The sequence below is a fragment of the Microcaecilia unicolor genome, chromosome 2 (genome assembly GCF_901765095.1).
Source record: "Microcaecilia unicolor chromosome 2, aMicUni1.1, whole genome shotgun sequence".
NCBI classification, from domain to species: domain Eukaryota; kingdom Metazoa; phylum Chordata; class Amphibia; order Gymnophiona; family Siphonopidae; genus Microcaecilia; species Microcaecilia unicolor.
In genome coordinates, this window is record NC_044032.1 from 384,052,229 (window position 1) to 384,074,924 (window position 22,696).

Here is a 22,696-nt window from a genome sequence, read left to right on the forward strand (position 1 = left end):
GGGGGGAGGTTAGCAGACAGCTAATGTGTGTCAGCTTGTGTGTGTGTGTGCGTGCGCGAGTGAAACTTTGAGTCTCTTTCCCTCACCGCTATGCAGGAGCTTTCCTGTCTCCCTTGTTCTTCCCCGATGTCCTGGAACCCTCTTTTGTCACGCTCCCTCCTTCTTCCGTGCCGGGTCCTCCTAAACGGACATGTCAGCGTGTAAGGTTTCCGTGTTAAAGCATTGCATCATTCTGCCGCACTTTAAGACGGAGGCAAGAGACGCTGACATGTCAGTGAATGCTGTCCGTCACGGAGGGAGGAGTGAGCGGCGGCAATGATGGTTGCTGGACACAGGGGTAGGGCAATTGATTTTGTCCTTCACGGAGAGTTGTGGGTTGTTGGATGTCGTTTGTGAAGGTGCCTGTAGAGGTTTGCGGGTCCAGGTGGGTGGAGGTTTGTGAGGGGAGCGTGATTGGTGGGTCTGGGTGGGTGGAGTTTGTGAGGAGGGGCAGGAGTATGGTGCCCATCATGGAGGGAAGAGTGAGTGGCGGTGACAATAGTTTATGGTCACGGGGGTAGGGAATGGATTTTGTCCTTCACGGAGGCTTTGCTGGTTTTTGGAGGGTTTTTTTGAGGGAGGCTGGAGTGTTTTGCGGGTCCAGGTGGGTGGAGGTTGTTTGTGAGGGAGCGGTATCGTTTGTTGGGTCTGGATGGGTGAAGTTTGTTTGTGAGGAGGGGCGGGAATATGGTAGCGCGGAGGGAGGAGTGAGCGGCGGCGAGGATAGTTTATAGTCACGGAGGTAGGGAATGTATTTTGTCCACGGAAGCTTTGCGGGTTTTTGCAGGGGTTTTTTTTTGGGAGGCTGGAGTGTTTTGTGGGTGGAGGTTGTTTGTGAGGTGGGCGGGATCGTTTGGTGAGTCCGGGGGTGGAGTTTGTTGTGCAGTCGACGTTGGTGGTCGCAGCGTGTACTGACGCATGCGCAGAACAGCAGCTGTTCTGCGCATGCGGGGCACGTCGGTGAGTCTGGGAGTGGAGTTTGTTGTGTAGTCGACGTTGGTGGTCGTGGCGTGTACTGATGCATGCGCAGAACAGCTGCGCTGTTCTGCGCATGCAGGGCACGTCGGTCACTCATTTATGTAGATGACTAGCCGTTGAGCCCGTAAAAACGGGCTAGTAAAGGAAGGGGGGGGTTGAAAGCCCCCCCCCCCCCGAATAGGTCGCCGCCCCTCCCGGAGTCCCTTCCGCCACCCCTCCACCCGGGCCAGGTACCTGGCTTCACTATTCAAACCGCCGGAATGCAGCACACAGCTCATCTGAGCTGCCGTCGGCCTTCCTTCTTCTCCGCATGTGTTCCGCCCTCGTGTGACGTAATGTCGGCGAGGGTGGGACACAGGGAAGGAAGGCCTACGGCAGCTCAGATGAGCTGTGTGCTGTGTTCTGGCGGTTTGAATAGTGAAGCCAGGTACCCGGCCCAGGTGGAGGGTGGGTGGCGGCGGCGACTCCGGGTGGGTGGGGGGAGCGGTAGCGGCAACCCTGGGGGGGGAGCGATGGCGGTTCCCTCTCTGTCACGCTCCCGTCATCACGTATTGACACGGGGTGGGACAGAGAGGGTCTCTACTGCGCATTTGCGAGTGAGTACGCCTCTTGCCATTTATATGTTTGATTTTTCCTTTGTGAATGACTGTGGGGTCCTGTGAAATGTTTTGGCATAGTTTGCAGCTCGATATATTGCAAGGATGTGTGCCATTCTTTTCTTTTTGAGTCTGTGTTGGGAGCTTACTTCTGATTAGCTTGCGCTTTAAGTTGGGTGGCTGTCGGAAAGTCAGCACTGTATATCTCTTTCAGTAATTCATCCTCCTGGAGTAGAGGCTAAAGATCTTTTATGATTTTTCTTAATTTTTCCAGCTCTGGGTTGTATGTCACTATTAGGGGGATTCTGTCTGTGCCTTTTTTTTCTTTGTACTGTAGCAGATTTTCCCTGGGTGTTTTGAGGGTGGAGGCAATATTCTTGGAGATTATTTTGGGGTTGTAGCCTTTCTGTTCGAAGGATGCAGTCAGGATTTCAAAGTGTCTGTCTCTGTCCCTCGGGTCAGAGCAGATACGGTGGTACCTTGTGGCTTGGCTGTAAATAATGGATCTTTTTGTATGTGAAGGGTGGAAGCTGGAGTTGTGGAGGTAGCTGCATCTGTCTGTGGGTTTCTTGTATATAGATGTTTGTATATAGCCATCGCTGATTGAGACTGTGGTGTCCAAAAAAATTGACTTTTTCTGGGGAGTAGTCAATTTTGAATCTGATTGTAGCATGGTATGTATTGAGATTTGAGAAACACTGCCCTAGATTTATGTCTGAACTAGGTTTTCAGGATAACCACAATGCATGTATGTGAGATTACTGACTTTGGTATGTAAATCTGTCTCATGCATATGCATTGTAGATATCCAGAAAACCTGACTGGGTGTGTGCACCGAGGTATGGGTTGAAAATCCTGCTCTGATGGTCCTTCCAGAACATTTCAGTCATGGGTCCTGGTTCTAAATACAATCTGGGACTCAGTGGTGAGGACAGTTTCTGCAGCATTCTTTATTGGCCTGGGAAGTGGAACATCTGATCCAGGAATTATCTTGAGTTACCAGGTTGACTCCTAGATTTCCTTTCAGAAAAGAAATGTATTTGTATTTTCAGAAAAGAAATGTGTTTTTCTGAGGACAAACAGGCTTATAATTCTCACAAGTGGGTGACACCGACCCGTGTCGCCTGGTTTGGAATTTTCTAAAGATTAACAAGATCTTTGTGGAGCGCAAGACATGCTTCACTGCGCATGTGCATTTTCATCTGTTCTTTTTCTGTTGTGGTGAAGAGAGGGTGTTTTTTTTTTTTTTTCCGAACCGTCTTCTTGAATCGCTCGGTTCTAAAGAGCTTATTTGTGCCTCTCTGGTATTTTTTGTTAATTTTTTGTCCTTTATTGTGTTCCTGTTGTGGCAGCCCTGTCCTTTTATTTTTCCTATAAGTTTTAGTGATTTTGCCCAGTTTTAAGATTCCTTTTATTTTCCGTCATCATCAGACTTCTTTTAAGCGTTGACCGGCCGGGACCTTTCCCTTTCTTTTTTACCATGCCTTGCCCCTTTTTCAGGCACCATCGCTTTGTTTAATTTAGCCGAGGAAGTTTTTCCTTCCATGTCCACGAAGGTTCTCAGCGCTTTCAAGCACTGTACCCAGTTCAGTCGGACAGTCTCTGGGAAAGACACCTATTCTTGGTGTCTACAGTGTCTTGGGCCCACTAACTGTGTTCTCTGTCATCACATGAAGAAGAGAACCCAGGTTTCCAGAGAGGCTCAATGAGAGAGGATTTTTGGAGCCAAGTCCGGTTCCTCAACGTCTGCATCAGGAGTGTTGGTAATCATGGCTACTGTTAGACCCTTAGACAGTGGGAGCAGTGAAGCATCAAGGAGGTCTCCCACCTGCCTCAAGGCCTCCTGCTGTGCGGGGCGCCTAGGACCATCCAAAGTCAGACCTGACCCTGAGGCGACGTCGGCACTGAGGAGCCTCAGTGTCATGTTTCAGGCAAAGGCCAAGAAGCATTGTCATCGGTCGCCCTTGACGCATGGTGCCAGGAGCTCTGGGGCGTTGAAGGATTCGGCACCTGAGAAGCATTGGCGCCGGGAGGACCGCTCCCCCTCCATATAGGAGGTGCCGATGCATCAATCTCTCAGCAGCACCTGTATCGACCCTGGCAATTCTGCAACCTGCACCAGAGCTGGCACCCCAGCTTTTCCTGGTGTCAGCCCTCGAGCACATCCGGGCCTTGCTTCCTGAGCTGCTTTATGGCCTCATGCAATGGTGTGTATCGGAGGTGCTTGTGCTTACCCTGCCTCCTGTTGTGGCCCAATTTGGCCCTCGGCCTGTGGTGCGGCCTCAATACTGATGTCGCATGCGGCCCAGGTGTTGACTGCCACCCAAGCCAGCACTCTCTCGACGTTGGTGGAGGAAGCTTTGCTGGAGTCGAGGTGGGAGCTGACTTCTCAACATCACTCTCGAGGACATAGTTCCTCCATGTCGAGGCAGTTTCGGTCTTGACACTCCCATAGGGATGTATTGTCTGGCACCGAAGAGGAGTGCTCATGGGATTCAGAGAAGGTTCCAAGGTACTTTTCCTCTGACGTGTCCTATGGAATTCCCTCTGAACTCTCCCCTCCAACTGAAAGAAGAAAGTCTTCTCCGGAGAGCCTTTCATTTCCATCTTTTGTTAAGGAAATGGCTGATGCCATTCCATTTTCTTTGGAAGTGGAGGATGAGCCCAGGGCCAAGATGCTTGAGGTCCTGGACTACACATCTCCTAAGGAGGCTGTGACTGCCCCTCTCCATGAGGTACTCAGGGAAGTCCTTATCAGGAACTGGGAGTCCCTCTGTCGGTCCTTGTCATGCCCAAGAAGATTGACACCCAGTACCGGATCCAGAGTGTGCCTGGTTTTGATAGACCTCAGTTGCCTCACAATTCCATGGTGGTGGAATTCGCTTTCAAAAGGGCCATGATTTCCAGGGATTATGCCTTGGCGCCCCTAGGTAGAGAAGCTACAACCCTGAATCCTTTTGGGAGGAAGATGTACCAGGCTTCAATGCTCATCTCCTGTATACAAACGTACCAGCTCTTCACGAGCTCCTGCCCTCCGTGGGTTTCACTGGTGGCTCTTGAGTGGGGGTTATGGCTAATTTCCTGGAGTTTGGATTTGACTGGATGATACCCCGGTCTCCGTTCAGCTGGAGTGACACCCGGTGATACCGGCTCCCTATCCCTTTCCCACTTCACCCTGGCTCTTTGGGGCATCTTGGGGAGTGTGATGAGGCTTAACTATTGACGTTTGACTGGAGCCCTGGAAGCACATTACAGCACAGCAAGTATATGACTTTCTTTTCAGGAGCTGAGCTATTTCTTCCTCGGTGTTATTGTGCAGATAACATGCTTTCTGTGGCATAGCGGAACACTGTTCCTTTGGCGCCTAGTTTCCCGTCCTCATGGGGTGTTTGGAGGAAAACAAAAGTGTGGTCACTGTGGCATTGGCACTAGCTATTTCTTGTTTCTAGGCAGCCTTTCTCTACTGCCTATTTTTTGGTCCTGTTACACCATTATGGCTTCGACTCAGCTTGAGGAATGGTCCAGAAGTTTGACTTTGCATTTTTTTTTTTATCATTAAATCTTAGCTGCAGACAGGTTACAAAAATCCAGGCGATGGTATAGTATAGGGGGTGAAGTACTTCTGTGTACGAAAGAAGATCAGGACTTGGGGGTGATCATATCTGATAATCTTAAGACAACCAATCAAGTAGAAAAAGGCAACAGTCATATCTCCTTTCAGCCATCTCTTTTCCAAGCTGAAGAGACATAAGCTCTTTAGCCTTTCCTCATATGGGAGGAGTGCCGAACTTCTTTCAGTTCGGCTGTTTATGCTATATCAGAGCCTTCGTAAAGGCCAACAGGCCTCTAAAGTGTGTGTAGCACATTGGATCAAAGAGGCCATCAAAGCAGTGTCCATTTGCCATGGTAAGCAAGGTCCAGGAGGCCTGAGGGCTCATTCTACCTGGAAAGCAGTTTGGTTGGTTGAAAGTCATATGTTGCTTTATTGTAATACTGTTTATTCATTGCCAAAAGTTGGTCTTTCCATCTGCAGAGAGAACTTTGGGTTTCTCAAGAATGTTTGTTAGGTTTCTCTATTTCATCCTTCCCCTTTACGTACACCCAAGTGTCTCTCCTTCTGCTATTAAACCTGTTACACCTGTCACACTGACATCCATTTTTTTCCTCTTGCTGATGACCCCCCCCCCCCCATCAACCACCAAAAAGCACACAGGTCCAGCCTCTCTCCTCCCCCCCTCCACATGCTACTTGCAACTGATGCCGATGCCTTCCATCTGCTACATTATGACAAGGTGAAATAGGATAGGCAGGGGAGAGAAAGCAATGCTGGACAACAGACAGGAGCAAAACAAAAAAAAAAAATCTTGATCATGATTAAAACGTTTAAAAGTAGTTAGAATTTACAAAATTAATCACATTAATAGTGCACTAAATGCCCACCCCTACACTTTTGACGTAAATATATTTTTGATTTCTTCCCCCCCCCCCCCCCCCAGGTGGTTTTTCTACAGTATTTGTGGTGCGGACTCATGGTGGTCTACGATGTGCACTGAAAAGAATGTATGTCAACAATGTGCCTGATCTCAATATCTGCAAACGAGAAATAACCATTATGGTAAGTAAAGCAGTGATTAATATTATATTACATGGCTTTGGAGCAGTAAATGCATTCAGTGATATGATTAGTTCGTGGTCCACATATGATATCCAGCCACTGCATGGATTTATAGATGCATTCTCTCATTTATTATCACCCTCATTAGGTTTTATACCACTTTTATAGATGAGTCCATTCAAAATGGTTCATATTGGTGAAAGTCAGTAAAGATGGATAAATCTTAAGAAGCGGATTATATATTACTAGTAAAAAAGGCCCGTTTCGTAAACAAATGAAACGGGCGCTAGCAAGGCTATAGAGAGAGTGAGAGTGTGTATATGTGTGTGTGTGTGTGTGACACAGAGAAAGTGTGTGTGTGTGTCTCTGTGTGAAAGAGAGTGTGCACAGGTAGGGTGAAAATGAAGAGACAGCAGTGAAATTTTACATAGGACAGCTGAACCATTTGAGGTGTGTTTGTGTGTCTGTGTGAGAGAGTGTGTATATGTGTGAGGGTGCGTGGGTGTGTGAGAGAGAGACAGTGTAAGTGTGTGTGTGTGCGTCTGTGTGAAAGAGAGTGTGAAAGGGTAGGGCCAAAATGAAGAGACAGCATTATAATTGTACATAGCACAGCACAAACATTTGAGGCAGTTCTTGCCTTATCTCCCCTGTCGCCCCCTCCATACCCAACGATTCGTTCCTTGTCTTCCATCCCCTCTGTGTCCTGTCTGTATGTGTGTGTGTGAGAGAGAGAGAGGTGCTAGCAGTGCCTGTGATAGTGGCAGGTCAGTTGCTCATTATAGCCAGTTAAGAGTGAGAGTGTGTGTGTATGTGCTGGTTTTTTTCCTTCCCTCCTATGCCCTCCGTGTCCGTTGTTTGTGTGGAGAGCAGAGATCTATATGATCCTTTTAGCATTGCTGTTGACGTTGCGTAGCAACTGTGTGCTGCTGGTTTTCATTGTTCTGCGATGTCTTATGTCATGTTCCGTCGCTTAGTAACGGGTTCGCGATGCGATTGGTTGAGTGTCATTGGTCCGCCCTCGACGTCATGACGTCTGATGCGGGGGGCAGGGCCAACACTCATGGGCGAATTCCTGGTTTCACCACCATGCATTTAGAACGTTGGGACTTGTGGAGGCTTCAGAATGTTGGAGGTGCGTTTTATATAGAGAGATAATCGAGACATTGGGTAGCAGTGGATGGGTTGCATATCTTTCACGGTCAGGTTAGGTGGATTCTTGTGCCTGTCTTGTATATCATTTCTTTTCATCCTACATTTTCCTTGTGGACCATATTATTCCACCAAGAAAAGATGATCCACTCATGACTAGTATGTGGCCGTCCTAAATCTGACAAAGCCAAAAGTGTCCAGTATTACCACTAGTCATAAAGTGCCACCTGGCAAGCGGCTCCAGTGCCCAGTTGCCATGATGGTTTAGCATCTTATTATAGTATTTCTTAGTTCCTTGTCATCAGCAGCAGATGAATCCATTAACTGATGGGTTGTATCCGCCTTCCAGCAGGTGGAGAATAGAGAACACTGAAAAACCACGGTGACCCTTGGACGGCTAGCCCCAACTGCCTTCAGTATCTCCCAGCAGGTGTGGATGTAGCTTGATCAGCTCCTGGATTTCTGCCTGGGGTGGCTCCTGTGCTTTGCCAGTTGAGCAGGGGTGTTGTGGCTGGTGGTGCCCACTTTAAAGGCATATAGGTTCGCCCTTTCCCTGCCTTACCCATTCCCCCCTCCTCCTGGAGTCCCTCTGTTGCTGCCTGCCTCCAACTTTCCTCACAGCATTAAAAAAAAAAGTGTGCGCTTGTACAGCATGGCTATTGCTGAGGCTTTTTCCAGAGATTCTGGTTCTGTGCAGCTTGACCGGAGCTCGTTGACTCTGTCTTCTGAGATGAAAGTGGTGCCCAGCTTCTCTGGGGAGGTCCTGCGGATGCCGTTCCGAACGTGGTAAGTTTTGGTGCGAAGCCGCCATTTTATTGCTATATTTCCGTCCAGTCGGGTGATGGCTGCTGAAGGAGTTAAGCGCTGCTCCCGTTGTGGTAAGCGCAAATCAGCAGCAGGGCTGTGCAAAACGTGCTCCTTAGATGCTTGCGCTAGTACGAGCATGCCAAGCGATGATTCTTCCCGCTCGATGGAGCTGGCAGCGGGCGCCATTTTGGAAGCGCTGCATGTCTCGACCCTTGCGGTTGCGGACGCCTCGTTTAGAGGCTGCCAGAGGAACTCCAATATCTGTTTCTCCTAATTCGGAGGCGGAGGGTCAGGGTGAGTTTTTCTCCCCTGAGTTTGTGCTTTTAATGCATAAAGCTTTCATGCTGAAAAGAGCTCTGCCGCAGGTGTCTGACACTGCGTTGCATCCTGGGTTTCCTCCGGGTGTTGATGCCCCGGGGATGGCTTCAGATGTTATTTCCTCCCTCGAGCGTTGGAAACACGCTAAACATAGTTCCATATCATCATGCCGATCAATCCATAGACTGGTGGGTTGTGTCCATCTACCAGCAGGTGGAGATAGAGAGCAATCCTTTTGCCTCCCTATATGTGGTCATGTGCTGCTGGAAACTCCTCAGTATGTTCTCTATCTCAGCAGGTGGTGGTCACACACAGCAGCAGCTCTGGCTAGGTCTCCAAGCCTAATTCTTAAGTTTTGTTTACCTGGGGTTGAGGGCTCTTCTTGAGCAAGTGCAAACCTGGTGGTACCAGGTCCCTCCTTTTATCCCCCCTCCCGCTGGCTCCGTTTAAAAAAAAAAAAAAAATTTGAACGTCCTTTAAGGGCGTTTATTTCAACGTTTATATCAGCGTTTATTGCAGCTGCTCACTGGGTCACCAGTTCGTTACAGCTCGGAGCGAGAAGCAGGTAATTTTACCTTTTATAGCGGGCAGGGGGTTCCCCGTTCGGTCTCCACGTGGCTTATGGCGTCGGAGGGCGAGGGCGCGAAGATTCGCTCCCTGGACCGCGTGTGTGCGGGGATGCGGGGGTTTCAAAGCCTGACTCGCCTTTGTTTGGGCGTCAGTTTGGAGTCCGGTCAGTGTCCCGGTTCTTCCTCCGGTGCGGCGGTTTTTTCCCGCCATAAGCGCCCATCCCCCGCTGCTGCCCCCCCCCCCCCCCCCATTTTGGCCGGCCACTCTGCTCGGACGGCTTCTTGGGCCGCCCTTGAGGTGGGAGACGTTAATGCTGTGGTCGCCCTTGATTCGGGCGACGGCAAGAAAGCGGTGAAAGTTAAGCGCCGTTCTTTCCGCGTGGCTCCTTCTCGGAGTTTCGCGCCAGACGCCATTTTGGATGCGCAGCATGTTTCCCCCCCCCCCCCCCCCCCCCCGCTCTTGCGAGCGCCGGTTGAGGGTGCGTCTAGGGCCGTGGCCCAGGCGGCAGAAGTGCACAGTCTAGGGGGTTCTCCCCTGAGTTCATTTTGCTGCTGCATCAGGCTTTTCTTATGCTAAACGCTGCCCCGGCTCCCCCCTCTGATCAAGGGGTTGAGGCCTCTGGAAGCAAATGCCCTCGGGTGGACTTCCAGGCCCTAGAGGACTCTGTCTCCTCTGATGTAGATGAGGGCAGTGTATCTGAGTTCTCCCAACGGTCCTTTGGGGATTCCTTGGAGGAGACGGATTCCCGCTCGGATGGAGCAGATGACCCCTCTGCAGCACAGATCTTTCGCTCAGAGGATTTGCCCAACCTGTTAGTGCAGGCCATGAGCATTTTGAAGATTTCCTCTCCGGAGGACGTCTCTCCCTCAGCCTCTGTTGGCTCTGCCATTATGCTGGGGACGAAGCGCCCGCCTAGAACATTCCACGTGCATGAAGCCATGCACACCTTGATTTCGGCTCATTGGGATTTCCCGGAAGCGAGCCTTAAAGTGGCTAGGGCTTTGTCCCGCCTCTATCCTCTGCCTGAAGGTGAACGGGAGGCCTTTCTTGGGCCTACCGTGGATTCTTTAATCACTGCGGTGGCTAAGAAAACGGCGTTGCCGGTGGAAGGTGGCACGTACCTAAAGGACGCCCAAGACAGGAGATTGGAGGCGGCTTTAAAGTCGTCCTTCGAGGCGGCTGCTTTAAGTTTGCAGACCTCAATTTGCAGCTCCTATGTGGCCAGGGCGTGCCTGACGCTGGTGCAGCGGGCTTCCCCCTCGGATCCTTCCTTGAGGGCTGATTGGCCAGCCCTGGAATCGGGCTTTGCCTACTTGGCAGACTTGCTGTATGATGTCTTGAGAGCCTCGGCTAAAGATATGGCTCAGACAATCTCTGAATGGTGGTGGCTTTGGCTAAAGCTTTGGTTTGTTGACCACACCTCTAAGTCTCGCCTGGCTAAGTTGCCTTTTAAAGGCAAGCTGCTCTTTGGGGTCAAGCTGGACAAGATTGTGACCTATCTCGGCACGTCTAAGGGCAAGAGGTTACCGGAGGTCAGGGCTCGGGCCAGTGGTGCCCGCCCCGGTTCCTCCAAAGGACGTTTTCGGGAAGCCCGTCGGTATCGCCCGGGCAAGTCGGGCTCCTCTGCCCTCTTTTCCTTCATAAGGAACTTCTCCCCCAAGCAGCATTCCTTTCGCAGAGATCGCTGTCCCGGAGGTGCCTCCTCCGGTCCTCCCCCAGGGTTTCGTACCCAATGACGGGGCGCTGATCCATGGCCCAGAGCAGATTGGAGGACGCCTATCCTCGTTTCTGGGCGAGTGGACCAGGGTAACTTCAGTCGCTTGGGTGCTGGAAGTCATCAGAGACGGCTACAAGCTAGAGTTCTGCCGACCCTTAAGAGACTGGTTTGTGCACTCTCCCTGCAAGTCTCCGGTCAAAGCTGTGGCAGTGCAGCAGACTTTGGACAATCTGATCCGCCTGGGTGCGGTCGTTCCGGTGCCAGAAGATCAGCTTGGCAAGGGACGTTACTCCATTTACTTTGAGGTTCCAAAGAAAGAAGGTTCTGTCCGGCCTATCCTCGACCTCAAAGGGGTCAATCGGACCTTGTAAGTTCGGCACTTCCGGATGGAGACTCTCCGCTCTGTTATAGCGGTAGTGCAGGCAGGGGAGTTCCTGGCATCCTTGGACATCAAGGAAGCTTACTTGCATATTCCCATCTGGCCTCCTCAACGCCTTCTGCGTTTTGCAGTTCTGAGCCGACACTTCCAGTTCAGAGCCCTCCCGTTCGGGTTGGCTACTGCTCCGCGGACCTTCTCCAAAGTAATGGTGGTCATCGTGGCCTTCCTTCGCAAGAAAGGAGTACAAGTCCATCCTTATCTGGACAATTGGTTGATCCGAGCCCTCTCTTATGCAGAGTGCGGCAGAGCTTCAGACCGGGTGATTGCTCTTTTGAGCTCCCTGGGGTGGATCGTCAACTGGGAGAAAAGCCAGCTGCGCCCGACTCAGTCCCTGGAGTATCTGGGAGTTCGATTCGACTCCCAAGTGGGCAGAGTGTTCCTGCCGGACAATCGGATTGTCAAGCTTCAGGCTCAGGTGGACCAGTTCCTAGCAGCCTCTCTTCTTCGGGCTTGGGACTATGTGCAGCTGTTGGGCTCTATGACGGCCAAGATGGAAGTAGTGCCCTGGGCCAGGGCCCATATGAGACCTATACAGCTCTCTCTGCTGCAGCGATGGACTCCAGCTTCGGAGGATTACGCTGTGCGCCTTCCCTTGGATCCGGCGGTGCGCAAGGCGCTGAGCTGGTGGCTGAGGCCAGACAAGCTGTCCACAGGAATGCCTCTTATGACCCCGGAGTGGGTTGTCGTCACGGCGGACACCTCTTTGACAGGCTGGGGAGCCCACTACTTGGGAATTACAGTGCAGGGGCTCTGGTCCCTTGCAGAGGCAAAGTGGTCTATCAACCTCCTGGAACTCAGAGCCATTCGGTTGGCGCCTTTGTAGTTTCTCTCGGTCCTGGCGCTGAAGCCAGTATGGGTCCGGTCGGACGATGCCACGGCTGTGGCCTATGTCAATTGCCAGGGAGGTACCAAGAGTGCCCCTCTAGCCAAGGAGGCCATGAAGCTGTGCCTGTGGGCGGAAGCAAACCTGGAACAGCTGTCGGCGGCCCACATTGCGGGAGTCATGAATACTGCTCAGGCCTTTTTGGACATCACGAAGCGCTGGGGCCAGCCGAGCCTAGATCTGATGGTGTCATCAGCCAATTGCCAAGTGCCGCGACTTTTCAGCAGAGGACGGGACCCTCGATCTCTGGGAGTAGATGCTCTTCTCCAACTGTGGCCGACACAGGAGCTTCTCTATGTGTTCCCGCCTTGGCCCATGTTGGGAAGGGTGCTAGGCTGGGTGGCAAAGCATCCGGGCCAGATAATCCTGGTGAGTCCGGATTGGCCCAGACGTCCCTGGTATGTGGACTTGATCAGGCTCTCAGTGGACGGCCCTCTGCAGCTGCCAGCGGAGCGGGGCCTGTTGCATCAGGGTCCCGTGGTAATGGAGGATCCCTCCCCCTTTGGTCTTTCGGCCTGGCTATTGAGCGGCAGCGTCTGAGGAAGAAGGACTTCTCAGATAAGGTCATCGCCACTATGCTGAGAGCGAGGAAGCGCTCTACTTCTACTGCTTACGCCAGAGTTTGGCATACCTTTGCATCGTGGTGTGAGGCAGGCTCGCTTTCTCCCTTCACTGCTCCAATTTCTTCAGTATTGGCGTTCCTGCAAGAAGGTCTGGAAAAAGGCCTGTCGCTCAGTTCCCTTAAGGTCCAGGTAGCGGCTCTGGCTTGCTTCAGGGGTCACCTGAAGGGTGCTTCCCTGGCCTCGCAGCCAGATGATGTACGCTTTCTCAAGGGAGTTAATCACCTGCGCCCTCCTCTGCACTCAGTGGTACCTGCGTGGAATCTCAATCTGGTGCTAAGAGCCTTTTCAGAAGCTGTCTTGTGAACCCTTGTCGAGGGCATCTCTGAAAGACCTGACGTTGAAAGCAGTCTTTTTGGTGGCTATCACTTCAGCCAGAAGAGTTTCCGAGCTCCAGGTGCTATCATGTCGGGAGCCCTTTCTGTAGCTCACTGAGGCAGGAGTGTCTATTCGCACAGTGCCTTCCTTCCTGTCCAAAATTGTTTCTCGCTTCCATGTGAATCAGCAGCTCTGTCTACCCTCCTTTCGTAGGGAGGACTACCCAGAGGAGTACTCTGGTCTCAAATATCTAGATGTGAGACGAGTCATCATCAGATACTTGGAAGTGACCAATGATTCCGGAAGTCGGATCATCTGTGCTGTTCGCAGGTCCTCGTAAGGGTCTGCAGGCTGCCAAGCCTACAGTAGCACGATGGGTCAAAGAAACCATTGCAGCGGCTTACGTGGCCGTGGGGAAGGTGCCGCTTATCCAGCTGAAGGCTCACTCCACTAGAGCACAGGCGGCCTCGATGGCAGAGGCCGGGTCCGTCTCCTTGGAAGAGATTTGTAGGGCGGCAACTTGGGCATCGGCTCATACCTTCTCCAGATATTACCGCTTGACTGTGGCTGCTCGGGCGGAGGCCCGGTTTGGAGCTTCAGTGTTGCGGTCAGGGATTTCTATGTCCTGCCCTGGGTGAGTACTGCTTCGGTACATCCCACCAGTCTATGGATTGATCATCTTGATGATATGGAAGGTAAAATTATGTATCATACCTGATAATTTTCTTTCCATTAATCATAGCCGATCAATCCATAGCCCCTCCCAGATATCTGTACTATTTATGTTCTGGTTGCATTTCAGGTTCAAGTTAAGTCTTCAGTTCCTGTTCAGGAGGACTTCGTGTTAAAGTTTTTTCAATTGGATTCTTCAGGAGTTGCGACGATTTTGTGTTACAGTGAGCTGCTGCATTCCTCTCCCCTCCGTTTTACGGGGCAGGATTGAGACCTAAATTCTGCCAGCGCTCCCTCCCGCTTCGTGTGGCTGTAGGGCAGCTTTGTACCTCTCCCGCTTCGGCGGTGTTAGGGTCAGTCAGCTCCTCCCGAGGTTGCAGGATAAGCCAGATCCCCCCGCATCGGCGGGTGTGGTGTCCCTCCCCCGCTCCGTGGGGATGAGCTGGACGGATTCCCCTCCCCCACTTGTGTGGGGATGAGCTGGGTTGATTCCCCTCCCCCATTTCGGCGGTGGTGAGCTGGGCAGAGTGTCCCTTTGTGGGTGTAATTCTCTAAGTGCTGAATCCTGCGGATGGAGCTTTGATATCGACATACTGAGGAGTTTCCGGCATGACCACATATAGGGAAGCAAAAGGATTGCTCTCTATCTCCACTTGCTGGTAGATGGACACAACCCACCAGTCTATGGATTGATCGGCTATGATTAATGGAAAGAAAATTATCAGGTATGATACATAATTTTAACATGGGTTAAATTCCCCGTGAAAACCGACTTGCCACAGCCAGAGTTATTACAGTTCTTCAGACTCTGGGCTGGGTAGTCAATATGCCCAAAAGTTACCTGACCCCATCTGTCTCTCAAGTATTTGGGAGTCCGGTTCGACATGGCTTCGGGGTTCGTTTTTCTTCCCGACAACAGGTGTCTCAAGCTTCAGAATGAGGTCCGCCTGCTCCTGCGGATGCCTCGCCCTCGAGCTTGGGTCTTTGTTCAGCTCCTAGGATCAGTGACGGCCACCATAGAGGTGGTTCCCTGGGCGAGAGCTCACATGAGGCCGCTGCAGCTTGCTCTACTTCAGCAATGGTCTCCGATTTCCCAGGAATTCCAACGCAGACTAAGGTGACTTCCTGTGGTCCAGTGCAGTATGGATTGGTGGCTTTCCGACAGCATGCTGTGGCAGGAGATGCCACTGGCTCTTCCTTGTTGATGTCTGGTGATAACGGATACCAGCCTTTCGGGCTGGGGAGCTCATTGTCGGGGACGCTATGTTCAGGGTCTGTGGTACACCGCGGAAGCGAGCTGGTCCCATCAATTGCTTGGAACTGAGAGCGGTATTCCAGGCTCTTCTGGCCTTCCACAGGATGCTGAAGGGTCTTCCTGTCAGAGTTCTGTGGACAACACGACAGCAGTGGCCTACATCAATTGTCAGGGCGGCAGTCTGTGCAGGGCCCTGACTGCGGAGGCTTCTCAGATCTGCGACTGGGCCGAGCGCCACCTAGACCTGTGGTCCGCGGCTCACATAGCCGGTCAGAGCAACGTACTAGCTGATTTCCTCAGCAGACATCAAATCGACCCGGCGGAATGGGAACTGGCAGAAGAAGTTTTTCTTCAGATTTGTGCCAAATGGGGGACTTCAGGCTTGGACCTCATGGCATCAAGCGTAAACGTCAAAGTCCCTCGCTTTTTCAGCAAAAGGAGAGATCCTCGCTCGGTGGGGTTGGATGCCCTGGCTCAACGTTGGCCCTCGGGCCCCCTGAATGTGTTCCCTCCTTGGCCCTTGATAGGGCGAGTACTATTTTGGATTTGCCTGCACCAAGGATTGGTGATTCTCATCGCCCCGGATTGGCCAAGGCGTCCGTGGTATGTGGATCTCCGGCGGATGCTGGTGGACGCTCCTCTTCCTTTGCCTTGGGTTCTGAACTTGTTAGTTCAGGGTCCGGTGACTATGGAAGATCCTTGCCGCTTTGGTCTTACGGCCTGGCTCTTGAGAGGGCGCAATTGAGGGACAAGGGCTATTCTATAAGGTTATTTCCATGCTCTTGCAGGTTCGCACGCGGTCTACCTCTGCGACTTTTGCTCGGATGTGGCGCGCTTTTGAGGCGTGGTGTACTCCAAATGGTGTACTCCAAAGTCTATCTCGACGACTCTGGCGACCAGTCTCGCTTTTGCTGGACTTTTTGCATGACGGGCTACAAAAGAGCCTGGCCTACAGTTCCCTTCGAGGTCAAGTGGTAGTGATGGCCTGCTTCCCGGGGGGAAGTCTCTGGCTTGTCCCTTGCTGCTCATCTGGGTATTGTCCGATTTCTCAGAGGGGCGCTTTGTCTCCATTCTCCTTTGCAGTCGCCCTGTCTGACTTGGAACCTGGGGATTGTGTTGAAGGCGCTCCGGCGATCTTCGTTTGAGCCTCTTAAACGGGCTTCTGAGAAGGATGTGACTCTCAAGACAGCTTTTTTTTAGTGGCAGTGATGTCGGCAAGAAGTGAGTGAGCTTCAGGCTCTTTCCTGTCGGGATCCTTTTTTACAGTTCTCGGAATCCGGGGTAACTGTTCGTACGGTGCCTTCCTTTCTGCCTAAGGTGGTTTCAGCTTTTCACCTGAACCAGCCCTTTTTTCTTCCTTCCTTTTTGTAATGAGGAGTTTCCGGACTGCTTTGGGCAATTGCACATTTTGGATGTCCGCATGGCTCTGTGGCAGTATCTGCAGATGTGAAATAAGTTTAGGAATTCTGATCATTTATTTGTTCTGTTGGCAGGTCCCCGACGGGGGTTTCCGGCGTCTAAGGCCATTATAGCCCGCTGGCTTTAGGAACTCATTTTTTCTGCTTATCTGCTTTCAGAGCAGTCGCCACCTGAAGCGTTTAAAGCGCACTCTACGAGGGCAGTGTCCTCTTCGTGGGCTGAAATGGGTGTCTTTTCTCTTTTAGAGATCTGTCGTGCGGCCACCTGGGCTTCTCAGCTCTCTTTTGTGCGACATTACAGGTTGGATGTGGCAGTGCGGCAGGATGCGCATTTTGGAGCGTAAGTACTTGTTGCCTGTTCCCACCCTACTTAGGGAGTGCTTTGGTACATCTCATCAGTTAATGGATTCATCTGCTGTTGTTGACAAGGAAGGGAAAATTAGGTTCTTACCTTGATAATTTTCTTTCCTTTAGTCACAGCAGATGAATCCATGATCCCTCCCTGTCTGATTTTAGTTTTTGTACAGAGGTTGCATACAGACATTGTGTCTCATCAGGAGTACTTGAAGACAAGCTATCAGAGTTACTACTGCTGTTTTTATTGCAGGAGGTTGATAACGTCCCTCCATTGTTTGGTTATTGCTCTGGTTCAGGGGTGTTTGTTCTCTGTGCGGGAAGTTTTGTTATTTTGCCTTTCTTATTCACTCTGCTTTGGAAATGTAATATACTGAAGGCAGAGGGGGGATGGGCGTCCAGGAACACCGTGTACTTTGTGTTCTCTATCGCCACCTGCTGGTAGGCGGATACAACCCATCAGTTAATCGATTCATCTGCTGTGACTAAAGGAAAGAAAATTATCAAGGTAAGGACCTAATTTTCCCATTTCACGGGTGCAGCATTCTCCACTATTTAGCGCACAGACATCTCTAGTGGCTGCAGCGGTCTCCCTTATATGGTGTACAGATGCCTCCTGTATTTCTCAGCAACAGGCACTGCTGTTTTGGATTGCAGCTGTCTCATCTGGTTCAGTGCTGTGGTACTCCTATCTCCTTCAAAGTGGCAGCCTTATGCTCTATTTCTCATCTGCAGATGTCCTCTGGAATGGAGGAGTAGCCTAGTGGTTAGTGCAGCGGACTTTGATCCTGGGGAACTGAGTTCGATTCCCACTGCAGCTCCTTGTGACTGGGCAAGTCACTTAACCCTCCATTGCCCCAGATACAAAATAAGTACCTGTATATATGTAAACCGCTTTGAATGTAGTTGCAAAATACCACAGAAAGGCGGTATATCAAGTCCCATTTCCCTTTCCCCTGGGGTTGGGCTCTGCAGATGTCTTCTATGGGCTATTGCCGTATCTCTCTTTGGATTGCACGTGTCTGATCTGTCACAGCTACAGTAGTTCCCACTTTCTGAGTTGCAGGTGGTTGCTATGTGGCTGACCTAAAGAGCCCATTTGAGATGTGGGTGCTGTTTGCTCTTCCTTGCTCGGATGTCTCCTTTCTTTGGAGTGGTGGTCCTCTGGCATATTTCTAGATCTTGGCTGCTTCATCTTTGCACGGCGACCAACTCCAGTGTATTTGAATTCTCCGAGGACAAGCAGGCTGCTTGTTCTCACAACTGGGTCGGCGTCCACGGCGGCCCCACAATGGAACTTTTCAAAGCAAAAGTCTTCAGAGCTTTGAGAGAACCTTCTGCCGTGCGGGGCGCGCGCACTGCGCATGCGCGGCCGTCTTCCTGGCCGTCGTGCGAGAGACCCGCTCAGTTACTTTTTCTCCGCGGTGAAGAGAGGACTTGGACCTGAAGAGGGGGGGACCGGATGGAGTGGACCAGATTCTCGCCGGGGACGCCCTTCTTTTTTCCATTATCGGGCGAAGCCAGCAATCTCAAAGCACGCCCCCGTCCCACCCCCAACCCGCCTTCGCTACCCTACTGAGACGCCCCCTTGAGGTTTCGCTGGCTCCGCAACGGAGAGCAGCTGTGCAAGGCCTTAAGAGGGTGAGTCGCACAGAACTACTTTGTTTGGACTCGGTACCACGACCTTGTAAGGACTCTACTTCCTTTTCGTCAGTGCCGCGTGCATCGAGGGACCTGCAGAATAAAAAAAAAAAACCTGAGAAGCATCACCATCGCTCTCATCGATGCATGGGAAGTGTCCATGCAGCAGTGACCGCTCTCCTTCTCTATAACTTATTTCTCAACGAGAGTCTTTGAGGTCCTCAATTACCTACGCTTACACATGCTATAACTCATGCTATAACTCAGGCTGCCTCCACACCGCTTTCTCAGCCAGTACAAATGCAGAAATCCAGGCTATTCTCAAAGGGGAGCTCTCTGGGCTGCTGCATATGCAGTCTATTCAGGCTTAACAGGGTGCTTGCGCCAGCCTCAGTCCAGCCTGTAGATACAGAGAGACAGTCATGGGAGTAGTCCCGCACACCGGCTCTGTGTTGACCAGTGGCAAAGGAACTTTCTAAAACCTCGGAAACTGATCTGCCTTGATGTGCTCCGATACAGAGCCAACTCTGTAGTACAGTGGTTCCCAGACCTGGTCCTGGAGGCACCCCAGCCAGTCAAGTTTTCAGAATATCCACAGTGAATATTCATAAGAGATTTGCATGTACTTTTCTAGGTGTTAATACTGATCTCCCTGTTTAAATCACTGTTGGTTACTCTTTCACTGTACTGAATCTTTGTTTTCATTGTTATGTACTCTTTCTTTCACTTTTTATTGCCCTGATGGCGAACCTATGACACGCGTGTCAGTACTGACACGCATAGCCATTTTCGATGACACGCGGCCGCATGTGGCCGCATACAGAGAAGCAGCGGCGTTCCTTGCTGACACCCGGGCGGATCGCCGATGTGCCCCCCCCCCCCCCCCCGGCGAAATCACCCCCCCCCCCCCGGTGCATGTTTACCCGTGTACGCTCCTATTGGCTCCCTCCGAGTCCTCCGCTCGTTCCCTCCCTGCTGCTCCCTCTGCCCCGGCTCCTGCACGGCCGTTTGACCTCACTTCCGGCCGGCGGAGCAGAGAGCAGCGGAATGCCGTGGGGGACGCATCTCTGAGGGCCCTGTGATCGCCATTACCAGCAACCACATAACCACAGCAACCATCATCCAATCTACTGTTCTGGGGTGTCGTGGATTTCTAATTGACCATCATTACTGAGATAGGTGAGGGGGAGGCTGGGAGAGGCAAGGGCATGTGCTATGGGTGCCGTTTCCCGCCATTAGAAATAGCGGCAGCCATCTTAATTTACATAAGGTGGTCAGTTAGGCTAGTTAACCCCTAATTGCCTGCAGGGCTAACAGGCTATCTATAATTCTATTTTCTGTCACTGCCCCCCTGATGGAGAACCCAAAAAATAAAAAAACAAGGTTAAGTAAAGGAAGTGGTAGTAGCAGTAGCTGACCCTTTCAAGAGACATGGACCGAGATGTATGGCATTATAGAAAAAAATGGCAGATCATTTTGCGTTCTATGTACTGAAACGGTAGTAAGCAGAACGTGGAATATAAATAGACATTTTGAAACTAATCATTCCCAGCTCTTGAAAAAAAGTGAGGATGAAAGGAAGGAATACATTTCCAGGCAGCTACACTTTTATAAGAGCCAATCTAATTCCATCCTTACATTTGTAAAAGGTTCTACAAATTTAACATCTGCAAGTTTGAGCATTGCTCACTCCATAGCTCAGCATGGAAAAGCACTCAGTGAGGGAGGATTTATTAAAGAAACTCTCCTAAGATGTGCACCAGTTCTATTTCACGATATGCAGAATAAAGATGCAATTATTAAGAGAATATCTGAGTTACCAGGAAATTTGGAGTGCCTGGATCCGATTACCAGACACTTTTAGCACCCTGAAAAATATAGCAATGGCTTTACTCACAATTTTTCCCTCTACGTACTTTTGTGAAACCTTATTCTCAGCGTTAAATAATATCAAAACCAACAAAAGAAACAGATTGAAAGATGAAGTTAGTAGCGCTTGCTTGGGCTTGAAGTGTACAAAATACCAACCTTCAATTGAAGATTTAGCCAATGAAATTCAGCAACAAAAAAGTCACTAATAGGCAGATTAGTTAAAGAATTCCCCCTCCCCCTCACTTATCTTAGTTCACGGCACCCCACACAAGTTAAATAATACCAAGACCAACAAAAGAAACCGATTGACAGATGAACAAAGAAGTCACTAAGCAGGTAAGTTAAATAGTTTTTGGTTTATTAAATAGTTATATATTACAATTATACATTTTTGTTATTTAAACTATAAGTATCGTGAAATTATGGTTTTTTTTCTCGAAGTGACACACCACCCGAGTTATGCTCGGTTTTTTTGGCGAATTTTGACACACCAAGCTCAAAAGGTTGCCCATCACTGTTTTATTGCAATGTATTATGCATTCTGTATGATGCAATTTCACTCTATTGTTAGTCACATTGAAATCAGGTTACTGGGATAATGTGGGATATAAATAAATAAACCACTGCTCTAGTCGACATGGTTCAAGTGCTGTTCTTGAGAAGTACGTGGAAGTCTTCAGTCAGTCTCGGACCTCTCCTGGGAGATGGAGCAGGACCCACAGGACATCTCAGCTGAAGTCCTATGGCATTCCATCTAATCCTTTGCCGCCGCCTGAGAGAAGTAAGTCTCCTCCAGAAAGTGTGTCCTTTCCTGGCTTTGTCCGTGAGGTGACCCAAGCCAAATCTTTCAAATTGGAGACAGGAAGAATCTCGTTCAGAACTCTGAGGTTCTAGATTTTGACTCTCCTCCAAAAAAGGGAATCACTGTTCCACTTCATACAGTTAAGAGGAATACTCTGTTCAAAAACTGGGAGACTCCACTAATAGTTTAAGTTGCTCCAAAGAAAATTGATACAATGTACAGGATTCAGAAATGCACTGGGTTTGAGAAAATGCAGTTACCCCCATTATTTCTTAGTTGTGGAGTCTGCTTCAAAGCATACTCGCGTTACGAGATCTCATGCTGCTGCTTCTCCAGGCAGAGAAGCTAAAACATTAGACTCTTGGCAGAAGAACATTTCAAGCCGTAATACTAACCAACCGCATATTAGATTATCAAATTTATTAGACAATTTACTTTGAAGTCTTTGATACAGAATATTCTCTCCTTTGCAGACTTCCTTCCTCCTGAAAAGGCTGATGAGTTCCTCCAGTTCCACAGGAAACGCCTAGTTTGTCATAAGTATCTCTGGCAAGACAGGCCTTTGATGCTTTTGTCTCTTCCTATATTTCCATCTTAGGAGTACTATTGGGGTGTCTTTCCTGGCTCAGAGTTTGACCTTGAATCTGTTGTCCAGGAACATATAGCAGATGTCCCTTGTGGAGACAACTTATTTGATGACAGTTGAGGAAGTGGCCGACCTAATTAAAAAGCATACAGGTACTATTAAAACTTTTTATCCAGGCCATAGTTGTCTGCTGCCTCTTCTTCTAGATGATTTGTTGGAGGATTTCGAGGCTCCAAGTACCAGTGGCGTAGGAAGGGGGGGGGCGGTCCGCCCCGGGTGCACGCCGCTGGGGGGGGGGAGGGGGGTTGTTGGCTCTGTTGGTTCCCTGCTCCCTCTGCCCTAGAACAGGTTACTTCCTGTTCCGGGGCAGAGAGAGCAGGGAACCAGTGGAGCCGATGCAGCTCCCAGCGACTTGCAGTCGGGGTGGATCAGCCCTCCCGCCTGCTCCTCACTTTCCTATGCTAGTAAGAATGCGCTCGGGGGTGGGGGGGGTGTGCACCGGGGGGTGGGTGTGTATGCGTGCAGTGGCGACCCGCCCTGGGTGTCAGCCGCCCTCGCTACGGTACTGTCAAGTACTGTATATTTAAGTATCATCGTACTCCCACTCCTCCACCTCAAAGGACTATGCCCCAGTGCTCACTTCCACGGTAGCTGCAAGGATGGAAATCACAGACCCCTTCTCGGTTTAAACAACCATCAAGTTTTTGGTTCCTTTCTAGAGAGCATTGCCACTGTCCAGTTGTCCGTGCCAAGCAATCTACTGGTAGGAGGCAGACTTATTCTGTTTCAACAGAGGTGGCGGCTCTTAACCTCTGATCATTGGGTGCTACGAATCATTCAACACGGTTATGCTCAGTGTTGGGGAAAAAAGATCTCCCAACCATCCACCAAGAGGGTCTTGCTTCAACTCCCATCAGATGATAGTACTTTGAGGCACTCTGTGCCTTCCTCCAGAAGAATGCAGTAGAACCAGTTCCTCCACCGGAAAGGGTTCAAGGGTTTTTACTTTCGATACTTTCTCATACCAAAAAAGATAGGGGGAGTACG

At 50.5% G+C, this 22,696-nt stretch overlaps 1 protein-coding gene across 3 annotated transcripts in view; it reads left to right on the plus strand.

Moving 5' to 3' along the window:
* Positions 1–22,696, plus strand: part of BMP2K (BMP2 inducible kinase) — a 326,672-nt gene that overhangs the window by 9,133 nt on the left and 294,843 nt on the right. For all 3 annotated transcript variants that reach the window (XM_030190551.1, XM_030190552.1, XM_030190554.1), the window contains exon 2: positions 6,110–6,228. In XM_030190551.1, coding sequence (XP_030046411.1) covers positions 6,110–6,228 — 119 coding nt within the window. The remainder of the gene's footprint in view (positions 1–6,109; positions 6,229–22,696) is intronic.